This window comes from Squalius cephalus (genome assembly GCF_949319135.1).
Source record: "Squalius cephalus genome assembly, chromosome: 17".
Classification (NCBI taxonomy): domain Eukaryota; kingdom Metazoa; phylum Chordata; class Actinopteri; order Cypriniformes; family Leuciscidae; genus Squalius; species Squalius cephalus.
In genome coordinates, this window is record NC_137138.1 from 3,085,792 (window position 1) to 3,112,725 (window position 26,934).

At 37.0% G+C, this 26,934-nt stretch overlaps 1 protein-coding gene across 2 annotated transcripts in view; it reads left to right on the forward strand.

Moving 5' to 3' along the window:
- Positions 1–26,934, forward strand: part of tcf4 (transcription factor 4) — a 221,818-nt gene that overhangs the window by 17,079 nt on the left and 177,805 nt on the right. Inside the window, exon 3 of one of the 2 annotated variants that reach the window (XM_079847537.1) lies at positions 16,983–17,061. In XM_079847537.1, coding sequence (XP_079703663.1) covers positions 16,983–17,061 — 79 coding nt within the window. Of the gene's footprint in view, positions 1–16,982; positions 17,062–17,334; positions 17,410–26,934 lie in introns of those variants that run through there. The other variant, XM_079847539.1, reaches the window with a different exon arrangement.

A 26,934-nucleotide genomic window follows, 5' to 3' on the forward strand; every position in this document is an offset into this window, starting at 1 on the left:
AATAATGCAATAGGGGAATATCTGTGTAAAAAAGTGGCCTACATTATTTTAAATCATTATGTAGTCAGTGACAGAGAAACATATTCGTCTAAAATAACTCTGTATTTTCACACAATATTGTTACTCTGGTGTCTCTGTTGTCCTGTGTTTGGGTTTCCAGCACCAAGTCCAAGAATATTCATTTACACACACAATTTAATATTAAATTTATCAGTTTAATAAACAGTACATTTTTTATTAACCTTTTATCATGTGTCTTGGAGTATCGCAATAATATGGTATCGTGAGTTCAGTGTTGTGATCGTGACATGAGGGGTATCGTTACACCCCTAATATTAACAGTTGTATCTTTATTAACCAACGTTAGCAAATATTATTGAAAGACTGTAACAAATGTATTGCTATTTGTTGGTTAATGCGACTGATGTTAACTAGTGGGACTTTTTTGTTAAATGTTACCAAGTAACTAATGCATATTTTAGGCATGCTGTATTTTCTCAATAGTTGCTCAAAACACTTTTACAATGTATAAATATGTTAGAAAAACACACAGCAAAAACACACCTAAATGAGGCACTAGTTGTATGAACGAATGTGATCGTCTGAGAAATGTTTGCATTCATATTGACTTTTGATTGCATACTTTAGGATCTCTGCGAATCCGTCCCGGTTTATAAGACACTGATGAGATCTCTCCTGGGAAATGTCTCAGGCCTTCGTTCGTTCGATCGGCATTTCATGGCTTTGCCGTCGATGAGAAACTGTCCATTGTTTTGATTTGTGATGTTTTTTTCTTTCCTGTGTCAAAAATCTAGATACTAAAACCGGACTCTGAGATTCTGGTGTTTTCTTAAAGTAGGTCATCTCCGACACACACACACACACACACACACACACACACACACACACACACACACACACACACACACACACACACACACACACACACACACACACACACACACACACACACACACACTTACTCTGCCAGGCTGGTACAGAAATAACACTGCACCTTCTGTGTTGCTAAAACCAGAAACGACACACACCTGACAAAGAGATTCTGAAGCAGCTGTGCACACACACACACACACACACACACACACACCTGCCTGTCGTCAGCTGATGGTCACTCTATTATAACTGTTGTTCATCTGTAGCAGCTTTACTTGCCATCAAATATTTACTAAGTGAATGTGGGTCATTTGGCGTCTGCAGAAAGTCTTTAATATGCGAACGAATGCGTGTCGTAGTTTGAGAACGTGATTCTCTGAAAGGGTTTTGATTATTTACACAATGACAGGATGTTCATAATGAGCTAAAGATAGACAGGTCACACGAGGACGTCAACCTGAAGTTGCTCAAACGTTTCGAATTCATTGATAATATATATAGTGATGTTTGTGCTGATCTTGTCATTTTGTCATTGAGGAACTGGCTTTTGTTAGTTAAAGAGATTTTGCAAATATTTTACGACATGGAAAGAGACATTTAGGACACAAGGAAAACTATAAATTGATCAATTAAAACAATATTTTATTTGAAATATTGATTAGAGATTAGAGGTTTGTTAATGCAGTGCAGTTGTAGTTGTATAGTTAATACTAATGCAACTGTTCATGTTATCTCAGCTCCATTACATAATATTACAATTAGAATTATTTTTATTGTTACTTCATGTTAACCTTCTTAAATTATGAAATACGTTGGATTTAGATGTGACCATTTTCATATTCCAATATTCCAAACCGATATGATTTCCATCTTTAATAATTGTGAGTGACTGCACTGCACAACATTAAAGACTCGCGCTGTATATTGTGGACGTTAACACGATATTTCATCCGCAGTGACTCGCGTATGTTACACGAACCGTCCATCATTAATGTTTGCGTGTCGGCGCTACAACCACGACAGAAAAACACGCCGCAGAAACACCTTTAAAAACAAAAAAACAACAAATCCAGCAAAAAAATAGTGCTGCAACAAAGAGCTGCTGCCATTTTCTGCCTCGCTTTGATTAATGCTTTTTTTTCTGCCTAATAAAAGGTTCACAAACCATCTGTTTTACTCCCTAATGCCTTGCCCAAAGGTTCCTCTCTCCTATTTCAGGCAACGGGCCAAGCAACATTCCACACACACACACACACTCGCCTATTTTCTCTTTCGTCTCCCCTGTAAACAAGCTGCCTCTCTTTTTAATCTGCCGCTGCCATTTTCTTCTCATCGTTATGCATATTCATCGCCAGTAAACATTTTCATCGACTACATTTAATATCCTGCACTAGCAATTACTGCTGGCTGTTGTGTTGTGGAGTCTCTCGCCCGTCTCTCCCGCTAACAGCTGGCCCGCAGATGCGGCCCGGGGCCAAATGCGCACAATAAAAACCTACAAGATGCCAGTGGAATTTGTTTAAGAGAAGACGGCCTTTTCTTTCTCTGTTTGCTTTCCGTTTCCGTCTTTCCCGTGTTCACACGTTCTCTCGTTCCTTCTGACTTTGTCGCGTTGTGTTTTATGGCTGTCGGTCTGGATCCACACAGTGTCGATTGAAATCCACTGAGACGATTGTATTCGTTTGCTTTGGTTGTGCTGAATAGTTACGTATGGGTTTTATGCCACAGTTTAACGCGTTGAGTATTTAGCAGGGCTATCATAGTTGACTGAACCCAAAATTATAATAAAAACCTGTGTTACTTGAACTTTAACTGAAATAAAAATACGTATTTCAGCTAGTTGCCAATGCAACATTTCTCATTTCGTTTAGTTTAACTTGATGTACTAAAATGAAAAGTGAAATAAAAATTAGCGGTCAAAACGATTAATCGCATCCAACATGAAAGTTTGTAAGAATACTGTGTATTTTATTTTTATAAACTTGTATGTTAAATGCGATTTAATCGATTCAACAGCCCTAAAATTAATAAAAACTATATAGACCTATTTAAAAAAAAATGCTTGCAATAAAATGACTAAAAATTTAAATGAAAACCGAAAATATTCAAAATGTTAAAAACTACTGTATAATAGTATCTCAATGACACTAAAATAACCCTAGAATCTAGTGAATGTTTTCTCATTAATATATATGTTTTTATATCAATCTATAACTTTTCCCTCCTTTTGTGAAATCCCTTCATGACATCATCCACAGGAAGCGACACCATTTTGGAGGGAAATCAACATCGCACACTTCAGTGGGTTTAATGAATTATTTTTTGTTGCACATTTTTACCTTTATAATATACAGAGCAGAATGACGGCAAGCAAAGTGAAGGACAGCATCATGTTTAGTTGGTTTGTGTCTCTCAGAATCATGCCGTCATGTGTGATCAAATTGCACGAGTCGCGATAATTCCAACATGCCAAAAGATGATCGAATGGGTCAAACTGGTGGAAACTGACAGGCTAATTATGAAGCAGTTCTTCTCATTTCAGGAGTCCACTGACATGAAGCATGAGATATTCATGGATCTCCCCCTCGGTGCAGGTGTGCGACTGCGGAGAGAGAGAGGAGAGAGCGAGAGAGAGTGTGTTATTCATCCCCAGGGGGCACTGTTAGCCCTCCACTTCAACATGAACAACCTGCACCATGTGGCCCCCAAACACACACGCGCACACACACACACACTCCAGCTGCAGAAGGTGGTGGTGACAGACATTCATTTGGTGCTTCATATCATGACACAAAAGACATCTTCCATCAAGAGTCCACACGCCTCCTGCTCATCCGCAGATCCCGAGCACAGGTGTCCATTCCTACAGAAACTTCATGCGTGCAAGTAGCACTTATGAGTGGAAAAGTTACAGTGATAATCTAAACTTGACATCAAGCCTGCCTTATATATGACACCTTATATGTATATATATATATATATATATATATATATATATATATATATATATATATATATATATATATATAATATTTATACTATATGCTTGGTAATGTACGTGCATATACACTATACCAGTCAAAAGTTTTGGATCGGTAAGATTTTTTATGTTTTTTTAAAAGAAGTCTCTTTTGCTCACCAATAGTGCATTTATTTGATCAGAAATACAGTAAAAATTGTGAAATATTATTACAATGTAAATCATCTGTTTTCTATGTGAATATATAGTAAAGTGTAATTTATTCCTGTGATCAAAGCTGAATTTTCAGCATCATTACTCCAGTCTTCAGTGTCACATGATCCTTCACAAATCATTCAGATATGATGATTTGATGCTTCACAATATTACTTGTTTTTTTATTTTTTTTATTTTTAATCAAATAAATGCAGCCTTGGAGAGCAGAAGAGACTTTACCGAAATCTTACCAATCCAAAACGTTTGACTGGTATAGTGTATTAAGTACCATGGTACTTTTATTAGCAAAACATCAGATGTGAACTTGACTAATTTAGGTAATTTGTATGAGTGACTTGTGGGAATGTTAGAGGAAGGTTACCGCTACTAAACATGACTAATTAACAGAGATTGAACAGGACACACACACACACACACACATACATGGCAGAATCCCACAATCCTCCACCTCCTGCTACCAAAGCCCATCTGAGTCGCTGCCAGTGGACTTGAAAGCCGGAGAATGTGGGAGACTTGTGTGTTTTGATGTCCCTGTTGTGTGTGTGTGTGTGTGTGTGTTCCAGGAAATATGCGAGCGCTGTGTTTCGGGGTGGCGTACAGTACCCATCTGGGCACCAGGTTGCGTGCGAGCGTGCCCTCTGATCATGTGTGGTGAGGTGGACACAAACACAACCCTGAGGCCTCATGACCCCACCGGGGCCTGTGAGGTCAGCTGGGGTCAGGTCTGATGGTGGCCACAGGTGTTACCAAGCTCTCTCTGTGTATGTGTAACAAAGCAAGTCCAAAACTCGATCTATCCGTCTGTGTGTGTGTCTGTCTAACAGCTACCTGGCAACCACGCAAAACACCTGCATAATAACAACTTACCCAGAACAAAACATCCAGAAGACACTTGCAGTGCTGTAGCAACTGCTCAAAACAACTGCCTAGCAACACCCTAGTAACTAACCTGAACACCCTGCCTACTGTGCCTAGCAATCACTCAAACACCCTAGTAATGCCGTAGTAAGTGCCTATAGGCCTATAATGTTATGCCTTATCTAGAAAGACATTTGTAATGTTGCAGAAACCACTCTAAACACTTTAGCAACTGCCTAACAACACCCTAGTAACTACCTTGAACACCCTGGCAATTTAGGAAGTGCCTAGCAACCATTTAGAACACTCTAGCAATGCCTTGCCCAGAATATCCAGCCAGAAGTCACTTGCAATGCTGTTGCAACCACTCAAAACACTTTAGCAACTTCCTAGCAACACCCTAGTAACACCCTGAGCAACCACTCAAAACACTGTAGCAACTTCCTAGCAACACCCTATTAACACCCTGAGCAACCACTCAAAACACTGTAGCAACTTCCTAGCAACACCCTAGTAACACCCTGAGCAACCACTCAAAACACTGTAGCAACTTCCTAGCAACACCCTAGTAACACCCTGAGCAACCACTCAAAACACTTTATCAACTTCCTAGCAACAGCCTAGTAACACCCTGAGCAACCACTCAGAACACCCTAACACCTTACCCAGAAAAAAGCCAGAATGCTGTAGAAACCACTCAAAACACTTTAGCAACTTCCTAGCAACACCCTATTAACACCCTGACAACCCTAAGCAACCACTCAGAACACCCTAGTAACACTTTACCCAGAAAAAACAGCCAGAATGCTGTAACAACAGCTAAAAAACTTAGCTAACAACCACTCAAAACACATTTGCAACACCCTAGTAACTACACAGTAACACCTGGCTTCTGTCTAGTAAGTGCCTAGCAGCACTCAGATCATGCTTGTTATGCCTTACTTCGAAAAAAAAACAGCCAGAAGACATTTGTAATGTTGTAGAAACAATTTAAAACATGTTAGCAACTTCCTAGCAACACCCTAGTAACACCCTGAGCAACCACTCAGAACACCCTACTAACACCTTACCCAGAAAAAAACCCAGAATACTGTAGCAACCACTCAAAACACTTTAGCAACACCCTAGTAACACCCTGACAACCCTGAGCAACCACTCAGAACACCTTAGTAACCTCATAGCAACACCCTAGTTATTAGCCAGAACACCTTGGCAACTGTCTAGTAAGTGCATAGAAACCACTCAGAACACTCTAGTAATGCCTTACAGCCAGAAGACACTTGTAATGCCATTGAAACCACAAACATTTAGCAACTTAATAGCAACACCCTAGTAACCGTCCGGAAGACCATAACAACCACTCATTTAACATCCATTTAAACTATGTATTATATTCCATGTATTAAGTAGCCAGACAGCTATAGCAATTAACTTCATATTTTACAACTATTATTTACTTGCCAGAGCTATTTTTTTAATCACGCTTGGTGAGTGTTAATTTTACGTTGTGGACTGTGTGTGTGTGTGTGTTAAGGAGGGCGGTCGACCTGACACACTCTAAAATAACTTCTCTTGTACATTCAGACATACACCTGCATGAAACACACACACGCAGCACGGCATACGAATGCTGGAATGTAAACAAAATCGCTTGGTTTTGAGTGTGTGAATTTGTGTGTGTGATTAATGTTTGTGTGTGTTTATGTCTGGATTTAGACAGGCTTCTATGGTCATTTGCAGTGACCTTTCACACTGCCAAAAATCAGATGATCCTCTTTGATTTTCCACAGTTTTCCAGAAGCTTGAAGACTCTTACGAAGGAACCGTGTGTGGAGGTTCGAGGATCGTTGGCTACATCTTCACTGTCATCCAACAGCTCAGTCGCCATTAGAACTGATGATGTAATCAGGAGAAGGCCGCTGATTGGTTCAGTCGGATCCAACAACTTCTTGACTGGTTTTTAAGCCGTCTGTGATGTAAGATATCATTTGACTTTTTCTTAATAATCCATTCTGGATTACATCACTCCCCCCCCCCCCCCCCCCCCCCATGCTAATGTCAGTACTAACACCAGTCTTTTATTATTTGCATATAATTATGAATGAAACATAAGAAAATGTATTAAATCTCAGTAAATTAGATGGACCAACATAAGACAATTTTAGTTTGACGAATGTAATAAAATTAAACATAATTGACTAAACCAAGTGAACCTAAACCAACTAAATTGTGTTGACCCAACTAAACTGATTTATTTGAATTAGCTAAATTAAAAACTTTGCTAACACTTTACTTAAAGCCTTTATGTATAATGCATTATAAAAGTATTTTTAATGCATTAATTATGCCTTGTAATGCATTGAATAGTCTCATGAATAACTGTAACTGCAGTTATAATACATTTATAATACTTATCTAATCAATGAACACACCTTTAGAAAGTATAATGCATTAAAACACATGATAAACAACCAATTTCAGAATCTGCAAATATTATAATGCAACTTAACTTTGGTTACAGTTATTTATACAAATATATAATGCATTATAATGTGCATTATGAATATTATAATGCATCATACATAAGAGCTTTAAGTAAAGTGTTTCCTAAAACTTTCTTCAGTTATGTTAGGTAAGGGTAATGAATAGATTTTTTGTTTTCTTATTTGCATATAATTATGGATGAAACTGCATGTTTTAACATAATAAAATGTATTAAACCTCAGCAAAAGTTGGACCAACATGAGAAAATTTAGTTTGACGAATGTAATAAAGTTAAACACGTAATAAATTCAAACATAATTGAGTAAACAAAGAGAACCTAAACCAACTAAATTGTGTTGACCCAACTAATCTGATTTATTTTGAATGAACTAAACTAAAAACTTTCTTCAGTTATATTAAGAAAGGGTAATGATTAGATTTTTAGTTTGAAACTAACTCTGTGATTCAGTGTCTCGTGTTTGAAACGGGACAGATGCGCATGTTGACAGCGTGACACACGTGACGGATGTGTGCGTGAGTCTGTCACCTCATCATCGTTTGTCATGAGTGTTTCCTCTCCTCCTCTTCCTCCTCCTGCCGTTCCCCGAGTCCCAGCGCTGCGGCGGAGCAGAGGAACCAACCGCGTGTCCCTTCCGGGCCCCTGTAGCCGTCTCCCTCTCTCTCTCTCTCAGTCTCCAGTAACTTCCAGTAAAGCCATCAGAACGTCCCTGTGACGTGGTTAAAGATGGCGGCTCGGTTGGCATTGGTTGGCACAGAGAGGCAGCCTGGCATCACTGCAGGCCATGACAATCAGCTCCAGGCACTGACAAGCCTGTTGCTTAGCAACCCCATTGAACTTTGGCCTGCTTTACTGTGTTTCCAACGAGAGAGAGAGAGAGAGAGAGAGAGACACCATCATTTGGGACATAGCGGGTTTGTGTATTATGATCATAGTGCAGTGTTTATAACACTGAAGCTCTTCTGGGATATTTCACACTACAATTTTCTTATTTTGAATCCAATATTATATATATTTTACTTTTGAAAACTTTTTTTTTTTTTTTTTTACCCCTTAAAAATGTGAACTAATGCTATGGTACCATTGTACTGAATGATTACCATATTCATCTACCATGGTATTACTCAATGTACTCAAGTCTCTGAGACTGTATGTGTGTCATGCATGTGTTCACACACACATTAGATCATGATAATGACCAAAAACATCATAACTTGGCGCCTCCCCCCATACAACTTCAATCCGACCTTTTTTAACAATTGTGAAATATGATTTCACTTTTAATGACATATTTCGATGTTTTACCCCTAAGAAATTTACTGTGTGAAAGCAAATGCAAAAGCGAAATAATATTTCTGTTTTATAAGGAAATTTAAAGAAATATATTTTTGAAATTTAATATATTTTATTTTTATTTTTTTATTTCTGTTTCATTTATTTTATTTTATTATTATTTTATATAGTTGTATTTCGAGTGGATTTATTTATTTTTTAATCTTTTGTTATTTCCATTTATTTTATTTGTTTATTTATTATTTTATTTTATTATTTTATTTTAATGTATTTTACTTTATTTTTACGGTTACTGTTTCATTTATTTTTTTATAGAATTTTTTATTATTTTATACTTTTTTAATGTTTTTTCATATTTCCAGATAATTTATTTATTTTCATATTTTATTTTATTATTTTTTATTTCCTTTTAATGTGTTTCACTTTATTTTTTCTTAATTTTTGTTTCATTTATTTAGTATTTTATATATTATTATTTTATACTTTTTAAATATTTTTTTATATATATATATATATATATTTCAAGTCAATTTATTTGATTTGATCATTTTATTAATTTGATTTGATTATTTGATTTTATTCACAGTAGTCTGAATGGGAATAGTGTTTTCTGTCAGCTGTGTTCTGATCCAAATCAAACACACTCCTGAATCTCTGGCAGCCTGTTGCAAGAGCCGTCGGTTGTGGAGAAACCAGCAGATCCAAACCTCTATTTATACACACCAGATCTCGCACTCGTTTGTTAAGATCGTTCGCACTCGTTCGTTAAGTCTGTCTTGCTCGATCTGTCCAAGCACATGTCCAGGAATCCCGTTTCTTTGTCTGTATTTTAACACCAGAGAATTGAAACATGCACATGATGCTTTCAATTAACCTTTTGGATTATTAGTTCAAAACTAACATCCTCTTTTGATTAGAGCTATTTTAGAGCTGTGCAGTGTGTGTGTGTGTGTGTGTGTGTGTGTGTGTGTGTGTGTGTGTGTGTGTGTTTGAAGAGAGCGGGCTAATGGTTTTAATAACATTTACGAGAGCTTTGGTATTTCCCCTACAGCTGCATTCATTCTCTGCAAAGTGCCAAACGCGTTCTGGACGCGAAGAGAGAAAAAAGTGGCTTTAAACAAAACAGATGTGTCTCTACTACAGCAGGTTACAGTGTGTGTGTGTGTGTGTGTGTGTAGAAAAACTCTAAACCAATGCAAGAACGAGGGAATCTGACTCCCTGCAGCTGCTCCAGTGCAGATCAATGGAAGCTTTTTCTCAGAATATAAACTGAAAACTGTGAGAAAAAAAGTCAGAATTGTAAGAATAACAGTACAAATAATAAAAGGTAATTGCAAACTTCATCTTACAATTGTGACTTTTTATCTCATAATTCTGGGGGGGGGGATCAGAAGTGTGAGATGTAAACTTGCAATTACGAGGTTTATTACTTGCAATTGCAATATAAACTGAAAACTGAGAGAAAAAAGTGAGAATTGTAAGAATAAACAGTACAAAAAAAAAAAAAGTTTATTGCAAACTTCATCTTACAATTGTGACTTTTTATCTCATAATTCTGGGGGGAAAAATCAGAAGTGTGAGATGTAAACTTGCAATTACGAGGTTTATTACTTGCAATCGCGAGATATAAACTCTCAACTGTGAGAATAACAGTCCAAATAAAAAAGGTAATTGCAAACTTCATCTTACAATTGTGTGAGAAAAGTGTGAGATGGAATCTTGCAATTACGAGTTTTTTACTTGCAATCGTGAGATATAAACTCGCAACTATGAGATAAAAAAGTTGTAAACACCTTATTTTCTGGGGGTTTTTTTTCTTAGTTTTTGTTCTGTGCCGGAAACAAGCCAGATCCGCGTAGATCTGAGAGACAGTGCACCTGTGTTGCCACGGTGATGATTGACAGCTCGCAGGATGACACTGACAGAGACATAAGGACATGCATGTAGAGAGAGAGATATTGGTGCCACACACACTCAAACTTCAGCGTTTGATCTCTGTGCCATCGTGAAAACCTGCAGGGATTTAAAGAGTTTTATTCCTGAACAGACCTGGGAATCATGGAGGGAAACTGACTCATTTGGTTTGATGTCTTGAGCAGTGAATCATGGGTACTGGAACTGAGCAGCTGGGGGACTCATGGAAAGAGTCGTGCTTTAAGATGCTTTGATCTGCATTATTCTTCAAAAACATTATTTACCAAACGCTTTTAATGCTTAAAGCTCAAAGCACGAGTAATGTTAACAAAAACACTGATATTTGGTCATTGCATATGACAAACGAGCAAAGAAAACATATGCTAAGATATTTTTACAAATTAAAATTTACCCCTATTTAAAAAAAAAAATCATTTAAGTGCGTTGCCATTTTATTCTGAAATTAAACTGCACTTTTGAAAGTGTAATTTCTATGAATAACATTTAAATGTTTCATTTTATTTTTGACAGTTTAAATATATATATATTTTTTTTTAAAGTTTGTCGGGACAACTGTTATGTTGGCTTGACAATCCCTTGTCTGAGAGTTTGAAAGTTTATTAAGCTTCCTAGCATTTTTTATCATGTTGTTAAGCATGTTTTAACGTGCTGCCAGCATGGATTAACATGTTGCTAGCATATTTTAACATTGTTAACATGATTATGAATATTGCTAGCATGATTTAGCTTGCCTTTAGCATGTTAGCACATTGCTAGTATGAATTAGCATGTTGGTATCATAATTTAACATGCTGCATGTATTTAATATGATGCATTGTTTTAGCACGTTGTTATTATAAATAAGCATGTTGCTAACATAATTTAGCTTGCTGTCAACATGTTTTAACACATTGCTACCATGAATTAGCATGTTGCTAACGTGATTTTAACACATTGCTACCATGAATTAGCATGTTGCTGGCATGTTTTTGTTTTTTTTTGTCCGTAAGTCCGATCACTCTCAGAAGAATAACCTTAAATATGATTTCTGTACGTTGCTTTTGTCAAGCCAACATACTGATGTTTCATATTTGCAATTGTTGTGCAGCAAAAATATAAATATGCTTTTGTAATATTAGCCAGATTTTTGCATTTCAGAAATGCAGTGTTTTTTCTGAAGGGCCCCACTGTCACTCTGCGGCCCCTAAATATTTGGACATGCCATTTGATTAACTGTGGCTGTTTTCACAGTCAGTGTCTTTCTCTTTTTTTCCAGTGACCTTCCAGCTTCAGTTTTGCTCTTGCTGTTTTCCCTCCACAAAGCCAAACAATCAGCTCCGCTCAGAAACTGCAGACGGACCGTCTAAACGTGAAGCCGGGTGCAAGTCATTAGCATCCCGCTGGGCTCCGCGCAGGTCTTGAACTGACACCAAACGTCCCGACAGACCCGCGTCGAAACCGCTCAGTCTTTCCCAGACTGCAGCAAATTCTCAAGGTGATTTTTCTGTTGGCTAGCTTGGTTTAGTCAAGAGTTTGTACCTCCTGTTGAGTCATTAATAGATTAGCATTCATTCCGGAAACAATGAGGCACATAATCATAGCATTATAGAAACTAGAGTCCTATGTTTTTTAAAGAAAATATGAGTGGTGGTTCCTGATGTCAAACTCTTTGCCACAGTGCTAGGATATTGTGGCTGCCAGGACTGGGTTACTAAAACCATAAAACTTATATTGAACCCCATTGAGCCTTTCTGGCATAAATGTTCTTTAAAATTGAGTCAAGAACCCTAGAGTTCTATATAGAACCGCATTGGACCTTTTTGGCATAAAGGTTCTTTAAAATTGAGTCAAGAACCCTAGAGTTCTATATAGAACCGCATTGGACCTTTTTGGCATAAAGGTTCTTTAAAATTGAGTCAAGAACCCTAGAGTTCTATGTAGAACCGCATTGGACCTTTTTGGCATAAAGGTTCTTTAAAATTGAGTCAAGAACCCTAGAGTTCTATGTAGAACCCCATTGAACTTTTCTGGCATAAAGGTTCTTTAAAATTGAGTCAAGAACCCTAGAGTTCTATATAGAACCCCATTGAACCTTTCTGGCATAAAGGTTCTTTAAAATTGAGTCAAGAACCCTAGAGTTCTATATAGAACCGCATTGGACCTTTTTGGCATAAAGGTTCTTTAAAATTGAGTCAAGAACCCTAGAGTTCTATGTAGAACCTCACTGAACTTTTCTGGCATAAAGGTTATTTAAAATTGAGTTAAGAACCCTAGAGTTCTATATAGAACCGCATTGGACCTTTTTGGCATAAAGGTTCTTTAAAATTGAGTCAAGAACCCTAGAGGTCTATGTAGAAACCCATTGAACTTTTCTGGCATAAAGGTTCTTTAAAATTGAGTCAAGAACCCTAGAGTTCTATGTAGAACCCTATTGAACCTTTCTGGCATAAAGGTTCTTTAAAATTGAGTCAAGAACCCTAGAGTTCTATATAGAACCGCGTTGGACCTTTTTGGCATAAAGGTTCTTTAAAACCGAGTCAAGAACCCTAGAGTTCTATATAGAACCCCATTGGACCTTTTTGGCATAAAGGTTCTTTAAAATTGAGTCAAGAACCCTAGAGTTCTATGTAGAACCCCATTAAACCTTTCTGGCATAAAGGTTCTTTAAAATTGAGTCAAGAACCCTAGAGTTCTATATAGAACCACATTGGACCTTTTTGGCATAAAGGTTCTTTAAAATTGAGTCAAGAACCCTAGAGTTCTATATAGAACCACATTGGACCTTTTTGGCATAAAGGTTATTTAAAACCGAGTCAAGAACCCTAGAGTTCTATATAGAACTGCATTGGACCTTTTTGGCATAAAGGTCCTTAAAAATTGAGTCAAGAACCCTAGAGTTCTATGTAGAACCGCATTGGACCTTTTTTCTAAGAGTGTAGATGCCATGACTTTCATGAGTTCAGTGTCCTCTTTCTCTGTCTGTCATTCTCTCACACCTGCATTAGTGCCACTGCTCAGTAAAACACATTCCCAGCTTCATGTGGCATTTTTCCACAGATGTGACGGCCCTAAGAGGAAATAATTGCATGTGTGTGTGTGTGTGCTGTACATTCCTGCACCTGTGTGCTGGTGTGTGTGTTTATTGGAAAGGCGGTAGAGATATAATTGGAAGTGTTGGGCTCTCTGGCGGTTCCCTGCGGCTCAAACCCTTGGCGGGGGAAGAAACGGGGCCGTGGACAGATCAGGGGCTTTAGGGTTTCGCACGGGGGGGGTTAGAGGGGCAGAAATTGGTCCCAGCTGTCAAGTCAAAGCTCAAGGAACTGCCCGACAAACACTGTCACGTATTCAACTGCGGCTCACAGGTACAGTTGTCAGGTGTTTTTCAGTGTTAAAGTAAATATTCCGATCCTGTTAAATTTATGGTAAAAAAAAAAAACTTTCCAGATGTTGTTGCACAGTAAAAAAAACATGGTATTTTGGTGCCTATATATTTTGCAATTTGATTATATAACTGCATAGAAAAATAACTGCACTGTATACCTTCAAGAGCCCACATTATGCCCTTTTTGAGTCTTGATGTTGTTTCAGTCTCTACTAGATCAGGTTTTCCAGCTTGAATGTTGATTATTTCCTCATATTCTCCATTGTTGCGGCTCCTCTCTTCCCAGACTGTCAGTAACGCTCTGTTCACTTCCTGTCTCTATGAAGCCCCTCCTTCTGAAAAGCACACTGTGCTCTGATTGGTCAGCTGGATCAGTGTGTTGTGATTGGTCGAGCGCTTCGAGTGTGTTTGGGAAATGTCTCGCCCCTTCCCATAACCACCAGTTTAACACACTACTAACTAACTCAACCAGGCCCCGCCCCTTTATTCTGCGTATGAATTATTATAATGAGGAATATTGTGACGTGTTCGTTCCCGGAAGAAACTCAAGACTACAATGGAGGCGTTTCAGGTGTTCAGAAACACTGACACTGATATACAGAAGAACTCCCGCTGGAGGGACTTTGTACTTTGGACTACATCATAATTAATATTGATTAACAAGTGATTGGCAGAATGTCTAGATGACCTCAAGAAATATGACATAATTTCCTCAGCTATATGTGTGTGTGAGGCACAGTGGCGCCCCGTGTCCATGGGATTATTGTCATTATTATGATTATTATACGCTTTGGACATGCCAGAGCAGTTCAATGAGGCTCACCACACATTCCCGCATCCATTCAGATTCATTTGGCTTCTTCAAATAAATATTTATCAGTCAGAGTGGGCGAACGCTTCGTTAGGCTTGATAATTCCTGGCGCTTTGGGCAATGACGGGGCAGGAGGGGTTCTGGCGCAGGACGTCCTTCAGGGGTCGATGGACCAAAGCTCAGGCACTCGACACGAGGAGAAGAGACACCAGAGTTTGAGTTTCTCATAAGCTGTGTTCACATGGACCCTAATAATCCGATTGTAATCGGACCAGTAGCACTATCGGAATAAAAAAGTAACGTAACCAAATCAATCGGAATGAATTGGCCAGATCTGATTAAAGGGATGTTTCACCGCTGGAAAGATGAATGTGTATTTAAATTGGGTCATTTATGTAGTAGAAATGTGAAATTATTTTAGAAGTTGGTGCCTTCTAGACTGAGGAAAGCCAGAAAATGTATTTTTAGGCTCATGTGGATGAAAGACAACAACTCCCAGAATGCACTTGCTTCGCTGCCCTGAGGACACTCCCAAGCCACGCCTACCGGTTACAGAGGACAGTATCAGAAGAAATGATACAACTAGGCTACTAGTCGACTCGAAACTGAAAAGACGGCGTTTTATGGTGAGATCCCCCTATGGGCGGGTTGAAGACACGCGGGACGAGCTCCTCCTACTGGCTGGAGTCTCTCGCCTCTGGACAAAAAAGCCTCCAATGATGATAAGTGACGATTTTTGCGTCATCAGAGTTTTTTTTGCAGACACACAATACAGAAATCTCTCGTCTCAGGGGGACATGAGGGAGGGAAGCACGGTCATTCGAGAATACTACCGGGTTTCTACTGATACAAAGCTTAATGTTAATCTGTGAAGTCTCCCTTTAAAATTTCATTTGGATTGAAAGGGGTTTATTCCTTTTCTAATCCGATCGAGAGGACATGTAAACACTTGATCGGATTGAAAAAAAAAAAAGTGTCATAAATGAGTGTCCCGTCATTCTGAGATTCTCTTAGCACTCATCGTCTGTGAAGGGGAGCAGGACAGTCCTCGTTTCAGACTCTCATACACACACGACACCGTTTTGGGCACAGGATAAATGCAAGCATGTGCTCGTCGTTGCATAATTATTAGCACCCGAAATAGATAAATATTAAGTCTGCTTTTTAAAACAAAGAAAAGGAGGATGGTTAGTGTGCAACAACAGCTGGAAACTCTGTATCTTCGTGCATGTCAAAAGATTAACTCCGAATTGAAGCTTGTGACACATAAACACACACATCAACCCAATCTCTTTTTTGGCGTTTATGTAAACACTAGGTTCGGATTCATTAATCAGAATGAATTCATTCAGATCTAAGAAAAAAGTGTCCATGCAAACGTAGCTATTGACAACAATGAGATCAAAAAGTCTCAAACTGGCTCAGATTTGCTAAGATACTGAAGTCTGGGATGAAAGGTCAGATCTCAAAAAAACGTACTTGAGGAATATCTCACTAGCTATGTTTCCATTTAAACTTGTGCACAAAATTGGAATATGGCATAACACATTTGCGAATAAAACAGCGTTTCTGTCACGGTTCTGTTAGTTTGGTGTCTCAGCACTTCTGCCTGAGTTAGTCGCTTATTGTCTTGGTCACTCATTATGTTCAGCCGTGCTCTCATGATCTCCCTCATTATCACGTGTACTTAAGTTCAGTTCTGTTTGTGTTTCACTGTCAGGTATCATCTATGTTACGCGAGTGTGTGTGTGTGTGTGTGTGTGTAGCTCTTTCTCTGTTCTGATTTACCTTAATGCCTTTGGATTTATTAAAGCATTCGCTCTTCATCATCGTGTTTGAGTTTGATCATCTACACAACGTTGTGAGAGTTTCCATCCCATGTGTTCAAGAGAACAAAATCGTCACTTCCTGGGAAATTGGTGCGGATTACCAGTTATAAAACTGCGTTTCTTCAACCGGGCTGTTTTTCCCTCCATCATAAACAAGTGTGTCTCAGAGCGTCAGACGAAACACAGTAAACGCTGTCATGTTCTCTAGCGTTCGGATGCTGGTGTTCGGGAACACACTCGTGTGAGACGCTTCTGGAGGGAATTAAACCAAACCATTCTGATCACACACTTTGACTTTCAGAAACACCAAACCAACATTTGAGATGCTGCGACGCGATTGGTCCGCTGGTTACTCCAGTTATCCAATCACAGCCTCTCATGTGAGTTTCTTGCTGTGCATTGAGGGATTTTTTCGGTAAGTGTGTGTGTTTCCATAGTGGTTTATGTCTTCTGTAATCGCTCATAATCCTTCACTTTGTGTGAGAGAAAGATCTGTGCTTACACAGAAATTCTGAGCATTTGGTGCAGTCCGACATTATGAAAAATAAATGCATTGTGCATTATTAGATAATCTGCTTAAAACATAAATGCATGCATTGGTTTGGTAATTTCTTCTTCTCCAAGGAATCAAAGCCATGATGTTGCAGACCTTCAGCGAAATATCTCGAACGCAACATGACCTTCTTCTTCAAAGAGCCACAATTTAAACCAGAAGGCCTGCAAACCAGGTTAGTTCGAGGACGTGAAACATGAGGGTTTGCTAGACTAGTCATGTGGTGCTCAGACGTTTATACTGTCAAAACTGCTCTGTGTTTGCATTGAATATATGGTCTTAACATAACATAGTCATGTATGTATTCTCACAGATTAAAGTCTTGTTTTAAATTTGTTTTCAATGTAATATGTCGGCGTTATTATAGTTTACCAACTAAACTAAAACCATTAAAAAAAACACATTTTTGTAATCTTTAACTGGAATACAACCCCATTTCCAGAAAAGTTGGGACATTTTGTCAAATGCAATTAAATAAATAGACTTTAGACTTTAGACTTTAGACTTTATTTGTCCCCATAGGGCAATTGGTTTTGCAGCAGGATAAACACAGAACAGTCACAAATGCACAAATACAAGACAAAAACACATAAAAAATACTTAATGTAACAGGCCCTTGTTAAAGTAACATCTGACAATTCATAGTATAGCAACAAATAAATAATCTGTGATTTGTTTGATTTATTTAACTGACAAAATTACAAAGAAAAAGATTTGCGATGTTTGCACTGACCAGCTTAAAGGTGCACTGTGTAATTTTCATCTAGTGGTGAGGTTGTGAATTGCACCCAACAGAAGTTACGGTGGCCGACAGGAAGTGATGTCGTCGTCTGAGACAGCAGATAGTAGCCAGTTCAGCAATGAGGCTTCTTTACAAAGATAAATTAAGAAATTAGGTTTACTTAATTATTCAGTTAAACGATATGTTATTGCGAATATTATTGTTACTTGTTCATCATTGTGTCAGGGTTTATTCGCTGACTTTAGCTTGCTTCTTTCCACGGAGAACAACATAATGACGAAACGCGTTTGTCCGTTCAGGGCCACCGTAGAAACATGTCGATGTAAGTGGACCCGCGGTGTGTGTAGAAATGCCTCATTCTAAGGTTATAAAAGCATAACGGTTAATTATGTAAGGTCTTTATACACCACTGAAAACATAGTTATGTATATGATATTGCATTTCTGTCAACAGATCCTCCTAAATATTACACAGTGCACCTTTAATTGCAGCCATCAAAATCTAAATTTGTTTATATTTATACATTTTAATCTAATTTGGCCAGTAAAAACATTGGTAAACTTTTCTTTGTACTTTCATCAGTTCAATAAAGGTTCAAGAGAATTAACAAATCACAGATTCTTGATTTTATTGCATTTTACAAGATGTCCCAACTTTGCATGCTTGGCATTAGTTACGCAGTGTAAGTCGCTTGCACGTTTAAGATGATAAAAAGTGATTTGTATTACAGACATTTGACGACATTTTTATTTTTTGGAATAAAATGCTCAATTAGTTTAGCCTGGAAATCCAGACCTAAATCTAAAAGATGAATGGTCTTGCATCGACTAATGAAAATCGACCAGCTCGAGGGGCGGCACCAAGCATTTGAAAATCACACTGCACGCAATTGGATAACACTATGACCAATCACAACAAGCCCCATACGCTTAGCTACCAGCGGAGCTAACTGCTAGATTAGACTCTTACCGCATCCGGTCGGCAAAACAGCAAAAACGCCCTTCTTGCAAAGGAAGGATTCGAGTGGCGTCTTCTGTTCCTGTTTTAGATAAAAAGCCACGTCTAACTCGTTCATTGTAGCGGTCAAAGCCGTTTCAAACAACTGGTGTTCATCCAGAGCCATCTTGCAATGTTTACTAATGACTTCGACGTCACAGCGCTGTCGTCATCTTTAGCTCCACCTATATCAGATAACCCGATGTGATTGGTGCAGCTCGGATACAAGGGCATATTTAATGAGCATCATTACTCGACACCAGAGTAACTCGCTGAGCAAATTCAATTTGTGCTCTCTCGAGAACTCTGGATTTCCAGGGTGCAATTAGTTCACAATAAGACCTAAAATGAGAACGTAAATGTGTTTCATCATGTTAAAAACATCACTTCTAAGCTCTAAAACATTGCGGGTACGTTCTATAAATGTTATTAACAATGTTTTATCTGTATAAGTCCATCTGTTGTCAATAATTGTATCCCTCAAAACTCATCTTTGATCACCAAAATTACATTTAAATGTTTTCTCCTTGAAAAAAATGTCATCATGTCTTAAAATATCTTGAATGTAACTCGACACCCTCGCCTCATTTAGTATTCGCGGTTCTATGAATATGCAAATGAGCCCCGCCTCCACTCACTCACTCAGCTCAGAGATCCACTGGTTGACGATCACACGTTGATCTGATTGGTTACAAGGTAGTTTGTGACGTCAGAAACACCAGCGATTTCAAAGCGTGTTTTTGAGACTGTCTTTGGTTCACTGCAGTTTTAAGGAGGAAATACTCAGCAATGCTGTCGACTTATGAATTTACTCATGGTTTGTCTTAAAGCATATTAAAAACACCACATAGACACATAAACAACATTAAAAGCTTGATTTTCACCACAGGGAGACTTTAACATACACATAATCAAGCATTAGTGAAAGCTGTGGGAATGTTCTATACATACACACACTCACGTCAGTATCCGCTTATAGATTAAAGTCTTGTTTTAAAAGTGTGCAGATGAAGTTTGCGAATGCTGATGTATAATGTGATGTCGGTGCGTCGGATCTTCCCGGATTAACCAACATCCTGAAAATGTCTTCAGCTTTAACCCCAGCACCTAATTTCTGATGCCCTCTCCTCTTTCTTCTCCCTCCAAAGTAAATAAACCTTCATCTGAAGCGAAGCAAATGCCTCTCCGACTCCCTAACCGCCTCGCGAGAGCATTTTTATCGGTGTTTTTCTGTATCTGTGGTGGCAGAGGGACACACACACACACACACACATGGGCCTCGTCCTCGTCCCGGCGCTGGAGAATCAAGCCAAGCCTTTGAGGCCCGCGACCGCATGAACACTCATTTATTCCCCCGTCCAAAGCGAGGTCTGCGGGAAGAGGAGTGCGCCGCTCTCCCAAAAGGAAGATTATTTTAAAAAGAGGCCTATCTGCTGAGCCCGCACTTTTCCTGTATCAAACCCGCCTTTCAACAGCCGGTCCCGCTTTCAACATGCACTTTATGATGAGCTTTAGGCCTGTGAGATGCAAATGAGCCCGTGAGGAGAACCAGAACGACTCTGTGCTGTCGGGCTCCCGATAATCATGATTGACGTGTGACCTGCGCTCGGATTAGGGCTGGCCAATACATCCAATAAGCACCATATATTTGTGATGATTTTAATGCCGATATATAAAATTGAGCAACATTGTGATGATCTAATGTGCAATTTTTTTTTAATTTGTCCTAAATGTGTTATTTACTAACAGTAAAATCCATCTCTGGTTCAGAGTAAAAACTGCATTAGAGTTGGCAAGTTTGATTAATTTACATATGTGTATATATGTGTATGTGTATATATATATATATAATATATATATTAGTACTGTCATTTATATATTATATATATATATGCATGCACACATGCTATGTAAACAATTAATCGCAATTAATTGATTTGACAGAACTAATATATATATATTTACATGTTTATTTACATATATTTTATACATATATATGTGTGTTTGTATGTGCTTGTGCGTGTATGTGTGTGTGTGTATATATATATATATATATATATATATATATATATATATATATATATATATATATATATATATATATATATATATACTGTATATATATATATATATATATATATATATATATATATATACATATATATATATATATATATATATATATATACATATATATATATATATATATATATATATATATATATATATATATATATATATATACACACATGTATATACATGTATATATGTGTGTGTGTATTTGTGTGTATGTGTATACATATATATACATATATTATATTAACAAAAATTTTAGATTTAATTTCATTCATGATTAATCGATTTGACAACATTTATATATATATATATATTCGTATGTATGTGTATATATAAGATATATAATTGAAAATATAAAATATTCTATTTTGCGTTCATTTAGTCAAAACAGCATTATTTTTTAATTGTGCAGTAATTACGATATTAAGCATTTAATTGTCAATTTCTGTTGAAATTATGGTTCCTCTGACTGAGAAAAGTCTGAATTTTTAGCCGTTTCCGGGCAAAAAAATATCAATGCTTATCAAAGATAAAGATATCAAAGATATGTCAAAATACTTCCATTCGAAAAGCTTGGGCTTGTAAACAGATCGAAACTGTGAAACTTTTTTTTGATGATTAGAAGGTTTAAAAGAACAGGATTTATTAATAAATGAAAAAATAAAATGAAATAAAATGTACAGACCCCAAAAGTTTTGGACAGTAGTGTAAGTTTGATGTATCTTAATGTCAGAACAGTCCATTAAGAGTATTTGTGTTGTACATGCATGATGTTTGTGTGCTGTTGTTATTGTTCAGTGCGTTATAAAGCATGTGCGCAGTGAAATAGGCCACTGTCAGCGAGAGGAAAGCAGTGTTGATGTCAGCTTACACAATAGCTTATACAGTATTTTAGTAAGCAGCTTTCAACTCTGGCCTTTGAGTCTTAAATGAGGCATTAGTTTCATTTCGCTCTACAAACCTTTTCATTTGGACAAACCTGTTTTTCCTTCTTTCTTTTTTCCCGGGACGGATGTGCCCTGGACTTGAACTCTGGCAGGATTTTTTCCCTTTTCCAAAGCCTGTGGCACCTGTACCAACCGCAGTACCATCTGCTTGGCATTCAGCGTCCAATAACACATTTCTGGGATAAACTCCGACACACACACACACACACACAGAGGTTGGTGGGCGGTGGAAAGGTTGTGTGTCGACCGCTGGATTGGTCTGTTAGACACATTGTTTTAATTGCCGAAGCTGAAGATGCCCCAGCTGGGGTTCGGGAGGGAACGGGACAGTTATCTGGGAGGTTGTGATGGGAATGTTTAGGAGGAGATTCTGTCGGGAGGAATGTGCTGTAACTCCGTCTCTAAATGAAGAGAATCAAAGAGAATGAGAGCGTTGGACTGGCCCTCAGACGGAGGCCGCAGGTGTTTGGCAAATGTTGTGTTTTCTGAAGGAAAAGCTGGATGTTTATGTCATCATTCCTGACTACGACTCATTCTCTCCCCTACGAGCTGGAAAACCAGAGGAATTCAAACTAAATGCACTTGCTGCTCCTTCAGACTCCCTTTCTCACTGTTTTCACAAGCTGACTTTTGGGACAGAACGTCCTTTCTTCTGAAAAGCTCACTCACATTCTTCCCTGCTTTCCCATAGAATCTCTTATATATTCAAATATAATACAGTAAACTATATATATATATATATTAAAACTTCTAATCATCAAAAAAGTATCAGTTTCCAACTGTTTTCTGACCACAAGCTTTTGGAATGGTAGTATTCAACAAAGAAATAATTTTTGATAAACATCAATATTTTTACTCTGAAACGACTAAAAATAAAAAAAAATTAAATCGTAGGAACCATCATTTCAAACTCTACAGAAATTACTGCACAGTGAAAAAATAATAATATAAAGTATATATGAAGAGTTCAGATGCAAAAGCCTCTAAGTGCCGTCTGAAATTTTCTTCTAGAATGATCATTTTTATAAAGCTTGTATATTTAAGTTACGTAATTTCACTTAAATGACAATTAATAGGTAATTTGCATTGCCATTTAAGTGAAATTATTGAACTTAAATGTACAAGCTTGATAAAAATTATCATTCTAGACAAAAATTTCAGATGGCACTTAGAGGCTTTTGCATCTGAACTCTTCATATGTTTATATATATTAAAACACAATAAATTTAAATTAAATATTATTATTATTATTATTATTAAATATATATTTTTATATACAGTGGATATATACAAAATATTTATATTTAAAATATGATATAATTAATAGAATAGATATGAACTTTTTTAAATAAATATATTAATACTGTAAATATGTATTATTTAAAAACGTTTATATATATATATTTCTATGTGTGTATATATATATATATATATATATATATATGTGTGTATATGTATTTTAATATATCATATAATTAATATAATATATTTTTTAAGATATCAACTATTTTAATTAAATATTCAAATGTATTAATACCATAAATATGTATTACTTTATGAATATAAAGAATATAATATGTAATAGTAAGAATATAATATGTATCAGTATATGAATATATACAAAAAAATTGGAAAAAAGTCCAAAAAGTCCAGGCACTCAGTAGGTTACAAAAAAAGTAGAAAAAAGCCTTTATTGATTAGTAGAGGGCTAAAACATTGAAGATAAAAACACCAACGTGTATCGGCCTATCGGTATCGTGTATCGGTGTTTTTATCTTCAATGTTTTAGCCCTCTACTAATCAATAAAGGCTTTTTTCTACTTTTTTTGTAACCTACTGAGTGCCTGGACTTTTTGGACTTTTTTCCAATTTTTTTGTACATTTAACCTTTCCAAGAGCACCAGAGGATACAAGGGATACCAGCAGCGCTCCAGTTCCCCTTTGTCTAGTATATGAATATATAGTTGACAAATACTTGAATGAGACTGAATGTAGAACTCGTGGAGAATTAGGCTCAGACGTTTTCTCCAGAGTGACACGTGTCTTCTGTGTTAGACTCTGATCGAGATGGAGAAACACGTCTCTATGATCTCAAACATCTCTCATCACAATCTCTGAGCTCAACACAAGCCCGGATGAGTGTGTTGCTGCGTCATGTGATCTCTGATGATCTCTTGTGGTCAATCCCTTCCCGTCCAAATCACTAACTGCGAATGATATCCAAACACTAGATCTGAGGAATGATTGCGAATGATGTCCAAACACTTGGATGTGTAGATCTACATGTCAAGCACAGATAATAAAGTGCAATCTCAAATCTGCGTTCTGGAGATGTGGAGAGTCTCGGGCTTAAAGGCTTAGTGTGTATCCTCATTGTGTCAGTATTAAGACATGTTAGCATTGTGTGCTTCAGAAATAGACTTGTGCATTAATCTCGTTCTCCTCAGGAGGAACTTATGCATATTTTCAGGCTCTAAACAAGACATCATAATAGTGGTCTTATGAAGGCAAATGAGAAACCGAACTCAATTTAAGACGTTTTTCATTAATGATATTCCTCTCACGCCAAGTTTACATCTAGATTATTCTATTTTTAGTTTTGTTTAAGGTTCTGGAGTCTGACTGATTAATTTACACCAAAATACTGTATAGTTTGATTACTAGTTTTGATGCATGATGTTTTATACAGTAACTAAATAAATAAAAATGCAATTGGACCAACTGAAAATCTGGAGAATAACTGAAATAAACACTGAATTATTATACGGTATTTTTTGCATTTATTGTGCAACAGGCGTGAGATCCCGTTCGGACACACTCGGCCCGGTTGATATGTAAGTGCACGGAGCAAGTGTATTTCTGAGCTGAGTTTGCACAGAGAACCGACTGAATCCTCGGCTTAACCCCAGACTGATGCCGGTATTGATTACTGCGGTGTTGTTGCATGAATCTGTGTGACGTTTCACACACAGCTCTCTGTTTCCACAGCTGCGATCACATGTGAAGCCTGTGCTTATGTTTCTCTGCTTATGGCTGAGTTATTAATGCTGCAGTCTGAAAAACTTGTTTCGACTACTGTGGTTTACAGGCCTCTGAATAACTGGAAAAATCATAAAATTACTGAAAAAAAGTTCTGTTTTATTTTTATATTACACATACATACATATATATATATATAAATATATATATATATATATATATATATTAGGGCTGTCAAAAGATTAATCGTGATTAATCGCATCCAAAATAAAAGTTTGTGTTTACATAATATATGTGTGTGTACTGTGTATAATTATTTTGTATATATAAATACACACACATGCATGTTGTATATATTTAAGAAAATTTTAGATTTTTGTATAATTTATATATAAAAAAATTATATTTATATATAATATAAATTATATATAAATATATACAGTATATGTATGCAAATATTTCTGTGTATTTATATATACAAAATAATTATACACAGTACACACACATATATTATGCAAACACAAACTTTTATTTTGGATGCGATTAATCGCGATTAATCTTTTGACAGCCCTAATATATATATATATATATATATATGCAAATATATGCAATTATATTTATTTATTTACTCATTTGTTTAATATATTTATAATTTCTGGATCTGCCTCTAAAAAATGTTGGTACTCCAACAAAATTTTTTTTTTTTTTTTTTTACTTATTAATAAAATTTCTGATTCATTTTGATTTGTTCAGTCACACTCGACTTATGAAGAAATTGCAAAAAAAACAACAACATTTTAATTCTTTTAAGAACCCTATAGTAAGACTCCATAGTAAAAATCTACCATAATATAATATAATAAAATATTCTTATACATATATTCTGCACAAAATTTGCCCTTTGGGGGTTGAATAATTTTGTACATGAATGTTAAGAGCCAATTAGATTTTATTTTTCATATTTCTTTAACTTTACGTCCTCAGAATCGCTCAAATGTGTATTAATAAGCGTTCTGATTTAGTCACATCCTCTGCCAGCAGGGTTTAACTCGTAAGCGCCCCAACAGGACACGTTTTCTGTTTTGCTATTAACTTTTGAATTACACTTATATTTTTATATTAGCAATATTGGCATGCCAGATTTTTTTTTTCTTCCAGAATGCGTCAGATTTAGGTCTCATGTTGGTCAGATTCTGCTGCACAGAAATTGCCAAGCGATTTTGAGCGTTCGCCAGTAAAACACTAAAGAAATCTGTCCGTGAAGAAGACGCTGTGACACTTATATTGAGTCACTTTAGGACTTTAGCTACATCTTAAAGATCCTCAGATCCACCAGGAGGCGCTGCAGCCAAACAGGAAGTGATGCGTTTCTGTCCTCAGGATGATTGGCTCATTCAAATCAGTTTCCTGACTCACCTGAACAGCATCAGTAGTTTAAAACTCGTTCTTGGATGAGCGTTTGGTAACCAGGGAATGGTTTTATAGGTGATCTGTGCTCTTAGTCTTTTGAAGATGACAGATGCAGGATCGGCCTGGAAACCTCTTTCCTCGAGACTCGTTCTGTCGGATATGTGTGTGCTGATATTTCTGTGATCGGTGGTTCACAGGAAGGTTTGAGTGCAGGTGTGTGAAACAACACACACCAGACCTCTTAAAGAGACACATATGAGGCCCTTGTGTGTGTGTGTGTGTGTGTGTGTGGTCCACCAATACAACCATATTAAATACTTCTTATGACAGCCATAACCATGCATTGAAAACACAGATGACATTAATGGATCAGTTAAACTCATGATGATCCAGATGCAATTCTGATCACAGTGATATTTATCATCAGGTTTTTCCTGTTAGCTTTCGAAAATTAACACACCTTTTAATTTGATAAACTTTGAGCCACAATTTCAATGAAACTGCATGAGTTTTCGTTGATGTGTTTGACAGATGAAGTCGCAGGTGTTTG